This window comes from Erpetoichthys calabaricus, chromosome 8, assembly GCF_900747795.2.
Source record: "Erpetoichthys calabaricus chromosome 8, fErpCal1.3, whole genome shotgun sequence".
NCBI lineage: Eukaryota > Metazoa > Chordata > Cladistia > Polypteriformes > Polypteridae > Erpetoichthys > Erpetoichthys calabaricus.
In genome coordinates, this window is record NC_041401.2 from 74064074 (window position 1) to 74078801 (window position 14728).

The 14728-nt window shown below is 39.5% G+C and overlaps 1 protein-coding gene across 3 annotated transcripts in view; it reads left to right on the top strand.

The window, feature by feature from the left end:
• The window catches only part of LOC114656546 (dynein axonemal heavy chain 9-like), a 247958-nt gene extending 234224 nt beyond the window's left edge, over positions 1-13734 (top strand). For 2 of the 3 annotated variants that reach the window (XM_051930715.1, XM_051930716.1), the window contains exons 43-46: positions 353-470; positions 4400-4542; positions 8267-8349; positions 11651-13734. In XM_051930715.1, coding sequence (XP_051786675.1) covers positions 353-470; positions 4400-4542; positions 8267-8349; positions 11651-12384 — 1078 coding nt within the window. In that variant the 3' untranslated portion in view covers positions 12385-13734. The remainder of the gene's footprint in view (positions 1-352; positions 471-4399; positions 4543-8266; positions 8350-11650) is intronic. The other variant, XM_051930717.1, reaches the window with a different exon arrangement.
• Positions 13735-14728: the final 994 nt, after the last annotated feature.

The following is a 14728-nucleotide window of genomic DNA, read 5'->3' on the forward strand; positions in this document are numbered from 1 at the left end:
ACTTATAAATAGGATGTTCAGATCAGGAACGTAAATGATGCATTCAGGGTAGTGGGGAACTGAAACATTACCCAGAAGCATCAAGCTTAAAGCATAACCAAGCCCGAGATGTGACACCAGTCCATTACAGGGCAATGTAATCAATTCATACTCTTGGGGTATTAGCCTATGTTGAACGTGTGTCTGATCTTAAGACAGCTCAAATCAAGTTTCTATTAAGCACAGGTAAATGGCATCTTGGGAGTTAGGAAATGTGAGCATGTGATTTGAAAATATATAGTATATATATATCGGTGATTTGCTCAGGTAATTACAGTATTTATATGATCCACTTCTATTATTTTCACGTTAGGAATGAAAATACACCTCTACCATATGTCACTGTAAAGCCATTTTTGAAAACAACGGGGACGCTTGAAGGGAGAGACCAGTTCTTTGAATGTCCCGTCTATATGAACAAGACTTGGCAGGTAAGTTGAAGTGACTGCTGTTTTACCAGCTGCAGTTCACATGCATCTGGCATTATACACCATGTTAAGACGGCCTCCACTCATATCTAGTGCCTTTCACAAGGAATATTTCAGTTTACTGTATTGTGGTACAGCTTTATACAAGCTTTATATTTGTACATAGGGTACGTAGAAAATTGTATCACTCCTACACTTGTCAATAACATTTTACAAGAATGCCCACATCTGGCGGTTTAGTAGTCACATACCATTTTCAAAGATGTTGTACCAGTAAGATGTTTTCTTTATAGCAGTGATGACAAAAGTTCACAATAGGCCAGGTGGTGCTCACTCCTCTTTGAGTAATATTGCATTTTGATATAGAACATGTGAAGGAAAGACACTACCATCTATCTACTCTTCCATAGCTTATAGTTTCCAGGTTTATACCACACTGTTTCATCTCACCAGTGATGTTACTAGAAAGTTTAAAGGTTTTAGTTAATAACTGAAAGAAAACAAAGAAAACTGATTTGAGATTTAGTTGTGGTTGTACAAATTAGCAACTTGCAGTACTTATATAATGTCATCTTTAAGGAATCATCCCTCTTAGGCCTCTAGTCTTGCTGGATTCCAATGAATGTGGTCCAAGCTAAAGAAAACTATGTTAAGGCCTTGTTCAGTATGGAAATTATGGAACATTCTAAAATTTAATGATCTAGTCTTATTGTCCTGTTTTAATAAGGTTATGAAAGCATTTGCTTTTGCACAGACTTCAGGAAGTTAAATGCTGTGTCATGTTAAGGATTGATGACCTGTTGGAGAAGTTGAGGGAGATCTAGTACTTAACCTGAATTGAATTGTCTAAGGGATATTGGCGAATGTCATTCCATCTAACCTATCAGGAATACATTGCCTTCATGCCTTCATACCAACTGGTGTATGTTACTATAATGTTCTCCCATTTGATTTGAGCAGAGCTCCAGCTGTGTTCCAAAAGCTTGCAGGCAGCATGCTCAGTGGTGGTTCTGGAGATGTAACTGCTTAGTTCAATAATCTAGTGGATACCCTGGTGAATGGTCCAACAATCATGGTTTAGTCCTTAGTGTTCAACTAGTTTTCCAAGGAAGGAAATTCTTTCACAGGTTACTTCAACTTGGTATTCATGAAGGTGCAAATCTGACATGATGTCTACCAGTAGACCTTTCTTATGACAAATGTCTATTCTGTAAGAAAAAGGAGCCTTGTAAAACGTCACTAGTTACATAAGAAAAGTTTAGAAGTGTGAAAGTATCATGATTGCATTTTCATGTCAGAAGGGGCTTGTATATTGTTTGGACAATCATAGGTCTGACCTTTTCTATAATCCTGTATTTGAACCATCTTACACATCTTAATGATTTATCATTCAGTAACTGTTCCCAGCATCTGCAGACACCAGCAGAGTGCTGGTGAACAGCTGGGTGAGTGACACAGAGTTAAAATACTCATTTGCATGTGGGGAGCTCCAAAACATGGACTATTGTTTCAACATGGACAGCTGCTCAGTCAAACTAAGTTGCTACTTGCAAGCATCTTTGGTACAACGTTTTGCCTCCTGCAACCCTGAGTTTGAAAATGTTGGTTTAGATAAGAAATGATTGTTTGTTATTCACGTCATGTGAAAGCTCCTTCTACCTGTTTGTGAAACTGGAGTGACATGAGCTTTTGCTGTTGTGCTGGTAGTATCAAATGATTAGTGGATCATCTCATTAACAGATATGGCACCCTGTGATCAGTTATGACTAGATCTGCTGAATTCTTTAGGAATTATCATAATTCTGATTCCTCTTTCTAAACATTTTCTGTGACCATCAAGTGGATTTTTGAATATCATGGTATTCTGTCTCGTTCTTCTTCAGATGGGTAATACCAATGCTGTTTAGACACTGCTACATTATATATAACATCCTCACTCAGTACAATCATCCTAACATAAATCTAGTGGCAGCTGATTGCATGGCAACAGTAAATCTGGATGCACTCATAAAAACTGGATTGGCAGCCTGGGCACGTTACTGAGGGCCTGAAGAGGCAAACTGCCTGATGCTGTGAAGCAGCTAGACAATCTTCTCCCACACTTCCGCTTCCATTAGAAATAAAGTAGCTGGGGAAAATAAGTAATTATGGCACCTCTGGGGCACCAAAAATGAAAATAATTGTATTCCGGCTGTATTAAGTACGATGTGTCAATATCAGTCCCCCTGCACCTCGCTCACGCTGTCAGCTGCAGGCGAGACTTTATGCTTTGTATTCAGTACCTGTGTGTTTTTCATGTCGCTGAGAAAGATGCCCTGAGGAAATGAATGTGACATCAAAATCCAGGGCAAAGTAGGTCATTCAGGAAAAAGATCTAAAGCTTTACCGAGACAGTAAATGGGTTTATGGTCTGGCATGTCTGAAAGCAGCCTTGATACCCCGGAGAGAGTTTGCTTTCTGTTCTCGGGGATCAAATTTACTGAGCCAACAACTGCCTTTAGGCAGCCGAAATACATCTGTCTCAATGCCAAAAAGAGCGCTAGAATTAACCATTTATTCACTTAACCATTCTAGATACTTAGATCAATACATCCCATCCACATGCTGAGACGTGAGTTTACACTTTGGGCAAGGTTAGTCTGGTGACCACCAAAATAAAACACATTATTTATGTAGTTTAAGGGCATCCTGTAGTGATCACCCTCCTAAGGTGCTTTGAAAGTATTGCACTGTTGTCCTATAGCTTCTATATGTTTTTTGAAATTGGAGCACAAGCAGCTTAAATGACCTGCTCAGTAGTACACAGCAAGTGGGTAAGGGAAAGAGCATGTAATTCAGTTCCTTAGCCACTAAGCCTTGTTGACTTTCTGATTAGACTACACTCAAAAGCCACCAATTCTTGTCCTAATGCTATGTAACTGCTTATAATACTCTTGAATTCTGCACAGTTAAGAACGTGTTAAACCTGTGAGCACTGACCTCCAATGGAGAGGTTTAATGTTCTCATTCATTAAAGCTAGAGGTGTAGATATTTAGATGGTGTGATCATGATTCTCCACTTCTTGGGAAGAAGATGTGTACCGCTGATATGACTCCTCTATTCCTTGGGGTGAACATTTGTGATAAGCTTAGTGTGCCCAAGCTTTTTCACTTGGGTTGAAGATCAGAGTTGGTATGACCAAGCTCCACTGTTCCTTGCAGTGAAGAAGATCTGTCAATGGTAGCTTATTGAACTAGCAGGCCTAGCCTCAGTAACACGAACATTGCAGAGCCATAGGTGCCATGGCATCAAAGACTTGGCAAAGAGGTCCCTAAGATCCCTTGCTTAAGACTTATAAAACTTTTGGGGGGGGTTTCAGATGGCTTTCCTTTTGATGTCAGCTCTTCCCTGATCCCATTTTCATTTTATATTAGAACACAGGCTGCATAGCTGTGTACAGTTATGGTGTGTGGCAAGTATACTTTTGATTTCAGTTGGTTATAGCATCACTATTAGAAATCATACAAGAGATTCAGGTGACACTTATCTGTTCCAAGCATGCCATCAAATTAAAATTATTTTTTAACATTAAAAATGTGACAGCTGGAAGGCCTCCTGCATATCTGAATACCCTAAAAAACATTTTAAAATAAATCTCATTTATGTTGTAACAAGTAAGGGCACCTTCTTCAAGACCTGGTAGTATAAACACCTTTGGATACATGAAGCCTGATGTGAGTAAAAGTGCAGATGTCTGAACATAACAGGCCATTCCATGCTGGCTACTTCAATCCAGACCTGGATTCTGTTGGCACCTTGTTTTTGGAAGCCACAGTATCCAGATCATGGCTTTGTCGTTTGTATACAGTTTTTGCAGCAGTCTGGTTTTCTTCTTCCCTATATTACCATATTACTAAAGGCTTTTCACTTTACTTCTTTGTCTGGTTTACAGTGCTGTGTCCTAAAGCTTCCCCTTCCAAGTCTGAAGTCAGCACAACACTGGCAGTTAAGGAGAACTGCAATTTTGCTATCCTCTAGATCTGACTCTTGCTTGACTCAAAGATCAAGGACTGGGAAGAGAACTTCGCCCAGTGGGTAAGTTGTAACAAAGACCGGATATAACTTGAGATGAGTCAGATGAATTGCAACACAAGTTACAATGGAAATTATTTTAACTTGCCTTTCCTCCTAAATGTAGGTGAATAATTGAATTTAAGAGCACTGGACACAATGCAGTGACAGAATGCAGGCAGTACATTACATTTCTAGGTTTGGTCTATATCTTATTTTTATATTTTCTTTATATGATTTTAAAAGCTAAGACATTCCCAGTGGATTGTTATATATTATGTGTGAAGAATAAACTAAAGAGAAAAGCATGTCTTCACGCCTGAATCTGTCCACAGCCATCTGTGCATGTTACAGCTCAACTAGGTGCTGAGCCACAGATCTCATGGGATACATTTCTGCTGTGGGTAATTTGTCTTGCCCAAATATGTACCTTTCTACCCCATTGCCCAGCAATGTAAGGTCAAGCTCATCAGTAAACAAGCTTCTCTGCTTTAACTAATTAGACCTCCATCCAGCAATTGTGTGTACTCATGTCTTACTGCTGGAATCATGTCACCCCTGTGACTCTGAATGGACAGAGCCAGATGGCTAGATAGAGGACTGCATATTTTAGCCTTTTGATTCAATTTCTATCAATGCTGCTAGTGACACAAGAGTTGTGTTTTGTTACATACTACAGTGCTGTTTGGAATAGGCATTATCTATTTAAGATAAACACGTCAACTGTCAAGATATGAATGGCATAGAGGTGTGATTCAAAGCCAGAGATATCAACGTTATGACGGACCAAAAAATCCCCCCATCCATGTACTGCAGTTAATTGTACAGGAGATGCTGGAGTTCATAAAGGTGAAGGAATAGTGAAATGAAGAAGATATGAAAAGATGAGCAATGAAATGAGTGAGAGACACATGGAACCAGTTAATTGTGAATTTTTATTCTTGTTGGTATTATTTGAATCTATATTTTAATACGGGGTGGTGCAGGGAAACAGGAAATTTTCAACTGATGTTCAATGCACGAATAAACACATTACAGAATACATTTAAAAATGAAATGTATGGTACAGGATATGTAATTAATGATGGTAATCAATATTCACTAAGTATTCATTTCATGTTTTGAAGAAAACATCAGGAAGGTGTTGTCTATTTCTCCATACACTTTCTGACAACCTGTTGTGGAAATTCTGCATTGCTCGACATAACATGACAAGAGGAATGTCAGCGATTTCCTCTTTAGTCCTTCTTTTTGTTCAGCAGTGCTTGCAGGACGTGTGCGGTACACTTGGCTTTTAAGATGGCCCCACAGAAAAAAAAATCACAAACAGTAAGATCTGGGGATCTCGGAGACCATTAAATGTCACCATTGCGTGAAGTGACACACCTTCCAAACAATCGTCAAATAGCTGCCATCAATTGTCAGGCAGTATGCAAAGTGGCTCCACCTGGGGACTTTTTGTAAGGCTGAACCTGTTTCTTCGAAATTACACACCCATACTGTAATCGCATGAGCAGATGGGACACGATCATGACAACCTTATTGGTAATGACGCCAAAATTCCTTTTGCACAGCAATCACACTATCACCATTCTTCGCAGTGGTAGTGCTGCTGCTTTGCAGTAAGGAGACTGTGGAAGATTGTGGGTTCGCTTCCTGGTTCCTCCCTGTGTGGATAGTGCTTTGAGTACTGAGAAAAGCGCTATATACAGTAAATGTAATGAATTATTATTATTATTTATTATTAAAAGGATTTCACAGTGAATGCTCGTTGCGCACCACTCCTCTACTCCATTATAACTAATGGCAAGGGGTTCTAAACGAGGTTGCATTGGTTCCAAACAACTGTCGAAGCCCCAGGGTCACCAACACCTAGTTCCAAAATTTCCCATTTCCCTGCAACACCCTCTACAATTGTCATTGCTTATTTGGTCTCCATCCAATTATAGTATCCTCTTTATTCAACTCAGGGTTGGAGAGCTGGATTTTTCCTACTAACGTGACAGTTCACTAATCCACCGATGAATGTATGTATACACCATCATTTGGATGTAGGAGGAAAAAAGCAGAATAATGAGAGAAACACACACACACTTGCCAATGCTATGTAGGCCCCCTGTTCAAAATCTATGTGTTTTCAGTAATTCAGTCATAATTGGATAGTACTTAGGCTCATAAAACCAGGAACAGATGCAGTTGTTGTTGGATCAGTTAGACCACATTTGGAGGTGGTCAGCAATGCATAACTACCAAATATAATAGCAGTATAAATGTAAAAATACAGGATAGATAGATAGATAGATAGATAGATAGATAGATAGATAGATAGATAGATAGATAGATAGATAGATAGATAGATAGATAGATAGATAGATAGATAGATAGATAGATGAAAATTAAAAAGAAACAAAAGTTCAGACTTGGCTGTCACTGTCACAGTTAGATATTTCCTTTTTGTTCCTTTGTATAAAGGAGCCCCAGTAGCGTTTCTTGACACACTTCTGCTGAATAATTTGTTGGCTGAAAGCACTCAGTGTTAGTGTGTCAGATACAGGATGTGCAGCATTGTTCATAGTGGCACTCAGTTTTGTTTTAATACTCTCCTTTGCTACTACCTCCAGGGGATCCAGAGTGTGTTTCTTAACTGAGCTTGCTCTTTTAATTAGCCTGTTGATTCGGTGGGTGTCTCTTGAAGTGATGTTACCAGCAGAGCACATTAAAGCATAGAAAATCACACTGGTCATCACAGAGTTATCGAAGATGTTAACATTGTCACTACGTTAAAGGAACACAGCCTTCTAGGATAAACAGCCTGCACTGCACATTTTTATATAGTTCTTCTATGTTCCGAGACAAGTCTAACCTGTAATTAATGTGGACCGCCAAGTACTTGTAGAAGTGGACCACCTCTACATTCAGTCACTGAATAGCAACCAGACATAGAGGCTCTTTGGTGCGGCGAAAGTCAATAACCAGTTCCTTATTTTTGCTGATGTTAAGATGCAGACAATTCTCTTTGCACCAAGAAACACACTTCTCCACGTGACTCTTATACTCTTGTCCCATCTTCTTTATCAGTACACCTCATAAGTGCAGAATCATCTAAGAATTTCTGCAAGTGACATGACCTGCTGTTATATTTGTAAGCGGAAGTGTGCAGAGTAAAGAGAAAAGGACACAGGCCTGCTAGATTGAAATATAATCTGGCCAAATTATATGTCAATATAAAATGCATTTTAATTCCTGGTATAAAAGAGACTGCAGACTGTGACCAAGTTGGGATTCAAACCCATGTCTCTGCAATTGTAAGATAATAGAGAGACAGCAGAGCTACATGCACTGCATCAATATGTTGCCCTTGTTTGATTTTTAATATTTGCTTTTTCTATGTTATTTGATTCATCATGACATTGAATGAGAAGAGAAGAGAACTGGCTGAAGGATGTGGAGCTGAAAGTCATGTTGATAGAAGAGGTCCGCTCACTTTACCTGACCAATTTGTGCTCATCTCTTGTATCCGTCATATTCTACCCACCCTCACATGTATTTGTTAGGCACTGCATATTTAAGAAACAGACTTGCGAATCCCACTGTGCTCAGATTTTATGCTTCTTATGGGACCCTGCCACTAAGCATAACGAGGCACATGCTTGACATTTTGCTAAATGGTTGGTGCATCTTTCTGAAAATGGTAAAGACCACCATCTGCTGCAGTTGTTGATCTTGGAAAATATCTTCTTCTTTTCAGGTCATTACCAGCATCACATCTCACTGAGCCTCACAAGGAAAATACATTTTCAAGATTAATCCTGGCAGAGCCAGCAGTCAAAGGTAAGTGTCTGCAAATAAAGGTGTGACACTGTTCGTCAAATACCCACTTACCGAATAAACAGGCTTCAGTTTTATACTGTTTCTGATTGTGAACACAAGGGATAGGGTTAGGTGCTACATCCCTCACTCAAACATCTCAGGCATGCAAACCTCTTCATTTAGTGGGCACTGGGCCCAAGAATGGCAGAGGAATAAAATTAAAGGAAGATGGATAGATGTGCAAAATCTTTCCATAAAGGAATGAAAAACAAACCTTCGGGCAAATCTTTGGGTGGTCAATGATGAGTAAATAGGCCCAGGATTGGACATTCCTTTTGTTCAGTATACAGATATATGTCTGTAGATACTGTAATGTCAAGTTAGCCCTTAGTTCAATTGTTTTATGAAGGCAAGCACTATCATGTAGCATTACAGCTATTGTCAATTTTACTGTTGGGGATTTCATCATATGTGTAGCAGGATGCAGACCACTGCCTAGTTTGATAAGTGGTCATCAGGTTCTGATTAAGCAAGGTATAGGAATATGAGGGCATGAACACCAGCAGCATCAAATAGTTGGAGTTAAAGGGCATGATTAAAATACCCAGCTGCCAGCTTTTTTGGAATTTGCAACAAAGGCACAATGCTGCATCGTACCTAGGCTCCTTCCACATAATGTACGCTCTTCACAGTTCTTACTTTCTTAATATAATTAGAGTTTCTTACAGATCACAAACAGCCTGTTTTAAGGCCTTGTCTTTGATAAAAGACGACACTTGTCAGCAGCAGTAATATATGAAAAGCCTTATTGGCCATTATGACATATTTTCTGTTAGATTAACTTTGATACTGAGTGCATTTGAAGAAAATATCCCAGAAGACCTTTATCAGTGCAGATTTCTTTTTTCGTGAACAAACGGTCTTTGCTGCATTTGGCAGAACATTCATTATTTGGCTCTTAACAGATAAGAGCTTATTCATCTTTTGCCTGTGTACGTTAATAAAGTGATTAACTCAATTAAGAATGAGTAAAGCTTTTCTCTGTGGATGGCAAGGCTTTGTTGTACTTCATTTTTTATAACCTACCACAGAAACACGCTCGCTTTTGCATACTAACGACTGCCAGCAGCTGGCTTCAGCGGGACATAAATAGGAGCGGGTGGCACAGTGCCGTCTGCTTGCCTGCAGAGCGCTAAACACTTGTAGCAATCCTCACATTCTACTACAAGACATTGATCCCGGTAGCAAACTTATTAATAAATGTTCCTTTCGTATATTATGCCTTCTGTAGTGTGTGAAATGGCAGCAGAGAGTGGTAGACTGACTCCCACTGTTTCGACTGACCATATACAGCTGACACAAGGTCTAATTCCTGTGATCCATGGATTCATTGTTCTTTATACACACTAGGCCGACAGTCTTAGTTAGGGCCATGTCAAATTAGATGACTTTTATTAGTAATTTTTAGTTGTACCCTTCATTAACATAATCTTACCAGGACAGTCAGTGGCACGCTCCCATGAGACGTAGTAAGGCATGCAAAGTGGCTCATTCCAACTACACTCACACCAACAAAATCAAAAACAGCCTTAATTTTGTCTTTAGAAGTAGTGGCAGGCTGTGTGTGCGTGAGAGCTGACAACGAATGAGTGCTCTTCTGAAAGTATAATGTATTTAATGTATCAACAAGGAATAAGTGACGCAGGTGTTCTAGACCTCACAAACAGAAGAAAAATGTGTCTATCTAATGCCTTGCTTTTTTATATACTATGACAAAATAGAGAGAAAAAAAAACCAAGGGTAGAGACTATGACTAAACTCGCTGTACCTGTTAACCCTTCGTACAGCACTGGCTCTGCCAGGCAACATGCTATTGGCTGTCAGAAAAATGGGCAGGCATGATTTTGAGTCATGTAAATTAACTTGGTCTTGTGACAAGATCAGCAACACAGTTGGTACATCTGACATATTCTACACCTAGAAGTCGCGTAATGTGACATCTGCTTAAGTGTTATACACTGCATTGTCCAACTTCAGGCTGATTCCAGAATGACACAGGCATAGATGACAATACTTTTGTGCCCGATTAATATTTGGGACAGTCTTTGTTTTGGCGTTTATGACAATGTGTGAAAGACATTGACCAAGATGGATATCTGCCTGTGATTATCTGCATCTTATATGCATCAGGGCTAGAAGAGCACACCTTTTGGTGGCCATCCTGTCCTATACATTGTGAATGCTTTTAAAACCTTGGACAAATGAAGGGCAAATGAAGATTCACTTTTTGATATGGAGAAGCTTTAAGAAGTGCTTGGGACTCGATCAGATCTTACTGCTTGAGGTTTGATTCTTATATAGAATATTCAGTTATGACCAACTGCTACTTTCCCAGACAAGCCAGCATTTTCATTCATGATTTATTTTTCCACCCTCAGTTATATCAATAAAACAATGCAGGGAGCAGGAAGACTGGAACCCACCCTTGAAGGAATACTCATCTGTTTTTGGAAAGGTTAATTTAGAGTTGCCAGTAGGCATTAACCTGTGCAACACTGAAGCATCAGGATTTGAACCTGAGACTATAGATCTACGAGGCTGTGGGCCTAAACATCATGCTATGATGTTGCTTAGAAAAGGAAAATGTGCAGCACCATGTTCTGAGTTTTGAAATGTGAACACTTTCCATTTAAAACTAGAATCTAATTAAATGTGTGAAAGCTCATTTGTGGGTCTCTACTCACGAGAGGTCCAGAAAGTGATGCAGGTGCAAGCTTTTTAGCAATTCAAATGCAGTTCTTTCGAAAGGTATGAAGCCTAATGAATGAGTAACATGTGCTCAAGTCTACACTGGTGAAAAAAAAGGCTGAAACATCACATTCTAACAGGAGCACAGGTGATCGTGTTGTGTTCCTTTGTCAAGAGGAGAGACATTCTTAATTAATCTTAAAGCTTTTGTTACTAGATCCTGCACTTGAAGGTCTGCTCTAATTTGGAACAGGTACAGTATATTAAAGATTCTGTTCTTTCCCACTGTCCACTTATTACCTGGTTTTGCCTAACTCTCGCTAGCTGTGACTCGTAACAGTACTCTCTACCATGTTATATTATGCTTTTCCTCTTGAAAATGTTCTTTCTAGAAATCCCAGCTACTGTATGTACCTCATTGTCAAGGTGAGGAACAAAAGCTTTGGAATATCCAACCATGTTTCCATTAATATTGCAAGAATTTGTAAGGTAACAATTGTAAAGAACGACAGACAATATTGTGGCTTTTCAAACTTTGCCTTACTGATGTATCTTTGCTTTTCCCCCATGCCAGGATCCGGAGTAATATCTGACCATCCTGCAAGCCAGTGGACAAGTCCAGACCACCTTTCTTCTGACATGTGGTCTCCAAAGGTGGCTGACCAAAACAATACTGAGTTACCTCAGTCTATTCAGGAAGACTGCAAGGTGAATGAAGATCTGACAACCACAATGCCAGACCTTAATGCAACTGAAAACTACAAGGTGAATGAGGATCTGACAGCCACAATGCCAGACCTTAATGCAACTGAAAACTACAAGGTGAATGAGGATCTGACAGCCACAATGCCAGACCTTAATGCAACTGAAAACTACAAGGTGAATGAGGATCTGACAGCCACAATGCCAGACCTTAATGCAACTGAAAACTACAAGGTAAATGAAGATCTAACAACCAGAAGGCCAGACCGTAATACAAGTGAAGTTGTCAGCACTGAGAATAAGGTGAGGCTGGAGGAGGAGGTGGAGGAGGGAGAGACAAACATGGCCAAGCATGGCAGCGTGGCTGGAGAGAATGAAGATTTCACTTTTGGCTCTGAGGAACTGGCAGAGAATCGCATGTATGAAGAGGAAGGTCATTACCAAGGTGACAAACAAGAAACAGATGAAGATACTGGAAATGAGTGGGATGCAGCACAAGAGTCCATCATGCTACCCGATGCTCAGGAAAGTAACATTCAAGATCCCGAGGAGATCCACGAGCAGTTAGACAGAGCTAATTACAGTGATGATGACTCTGACTTCTAGGCTTTCACAACATTGGCTCTAAACAAACAACTCTTTGCTAATTTGAATGTGCATTTAGTAAACATTGGGTGAAATGAAGCTTGATGTGTCAGGCAGAGGTTTATGGACTGATGCAGTGAAAAATGTTCACAGAATTGAGGTAAGCAGCAATGAGATGGTCCTGCTGCTTAATCAGGATTTCCACTCTTAGTGTCGAGTATTAAAAATGAAGGGTGAACCCCTCTAATGGAAAGATCACAGTGGTTTAAAGTTCCTAATTTTAAGACTATCCTCTGATTTCAGCTGCAGTATAGGACTTGAGCAGCTGCCATTAGCCTCAAGGATAGAATAAGGAGTTCATATTGTAGAGAAACCTCTTAAAAGTGTGTATGATAAGCGTAGACTCATTGTCACCCTTGCTTTGTCATTCGCATCAGGGTGTTCATATTGTCAGTAAATACAACTGAAATTGAAAGAAAGTCAGAACTTTAGACTAGAAACTTGTATGAATACTTGACAGGTAAAGACCAGTGCCCAATATAGCTGTTATTTTTACCTTGTGTGTCATCTCCGGTCATGATGTTTTTTTCCTTCTTCTCTCCCCTGGACTTTATTGCTTTGCTTTAGTAGAAAAGATAGCTTATTCCACCACTTATGTATGTATTGTTTTTATAATAAGCTGGTTCCCAATTCCTTTACTTATTTATAACTTATTATATTTGTGTTGCTTACCAGCTGCTAGGGTCTTTACATCTCATTATTGAGATTTACACTTGATTATGAAAAAGGTGCAATAAATAGACATCCTGTCCTGGGAAGGGCATTTCAGAAGAGTGTCTGCTTGTGAGCATTGGACTTTGCTGCTGTCCACTGCAAAGATAAAAAAAAGGAATGGCGCTCTGCCATTGAATTCTGTTCAGGTCTTATTTGCTCACAAGCTGTAACAATCCCGACAAGAAGGCAGACACTCTTCCCGCTTCAGTTGTGCCCAAGTGTTTGGATTGCTTTGTACATCTCGATCATCACTGGTGGAAGTAGTGGGATTATGTGGATTCCTGAGAGTCACACAGATTGGTATCAATCTGTAAATATCGTTAGCTGCTTCAGGACCTTTGTGTTGTTGATCTTCAGTGGCCTGCACTCAAAACCTTCCCATGAAGACCAAAGACAATGACCTTTCCGCTCTTTGTTACGTGCTTTCTGATATGCTATAGTGATGATTGGAGTGCAAATGCACTGCAGTGCACATTCACTTACACACAATGTCAGCCAATTTTGTACTTGATAATTAACTTATGGCTTGTAATTTTCTTTGTATGTTTTTGTTGACCCTGTAGACTACTTCATGGATTTTCAGCACAACAAGCAAAAAGAAAATGAAATTAATGTGTACAGGTGTTCTGGTTTTAACAACAAATGTGGTCACCAGCATTAATGTCCACATTTTATAAAAATGTGATCTTCATTGCCATTTACAGTATATATCTTTCATAGCAAGTCTAATAAAATTTCTTTATCCCCAGAAAGCACTGTTCCCTTGCTGTCAAATTTTCATTTCAAATTTCTGGATAAAAAAGCTCAGAAGAAAGAAGTAGTTCACAATGCCAAGTCAATCTCTGAAGACACCTAAATGTTAGACAGGTCGTGCTGATATTGCATGCAGATGATGATATGTTCTCTTACATTCATCAAACTATTAAAGCTCTGCCTTAGACATTGGGAAAAAGGGACTTCCTCTTTAATTTATGTAGCTTTATTCTTTGTCTTTTCACTCTTGCGAAAAGTGTGACATTTATGGAAATGGAACCGTTTTCCACTGTAGGATCACAATGGGCAGTTTGAGTCTCTCAACTCATGATGTGCGTTACAGAGCAGCCTGCAGTCAACTGCAGGGCAGTAGGGTTTATTTACCCATTAGAATGCACTAATTCCTCATCCTGATGACACTGGAGCCTTCTGGAATCTGCTGCAGCAGCATCTTCGTTCATCTGGACTGTACTAGTGTCTAGGATTACGCAGACATTGTGTAGATATTTCCTCCCTTCTCTCTTATAAGCTTTCTCAGTAAGTGATCTGTAAAGCTTATGTAGTCCATAACTGTGACTGAAGACCAAATCTTTTTTCTGTTGTGTAGCATGAAGCTAATGTGATAGACAGTTTTGGCTTTTACTTTTTAAATTGTGATTGCAGCATCTGACCAAGGATTGCCTTGTTCAAATCCGAGACCGACTTTGTGATTCTGAATATAAAAAGTTGATGTATGCTTTGTTAAATGATTTCAAACACTCATAAATGTTTGGGGAGTTTTACCCTGTATACTTTGTGGGATAAGAACAGGCATCCCAGCCAGGGAGGCCCGTGAGGA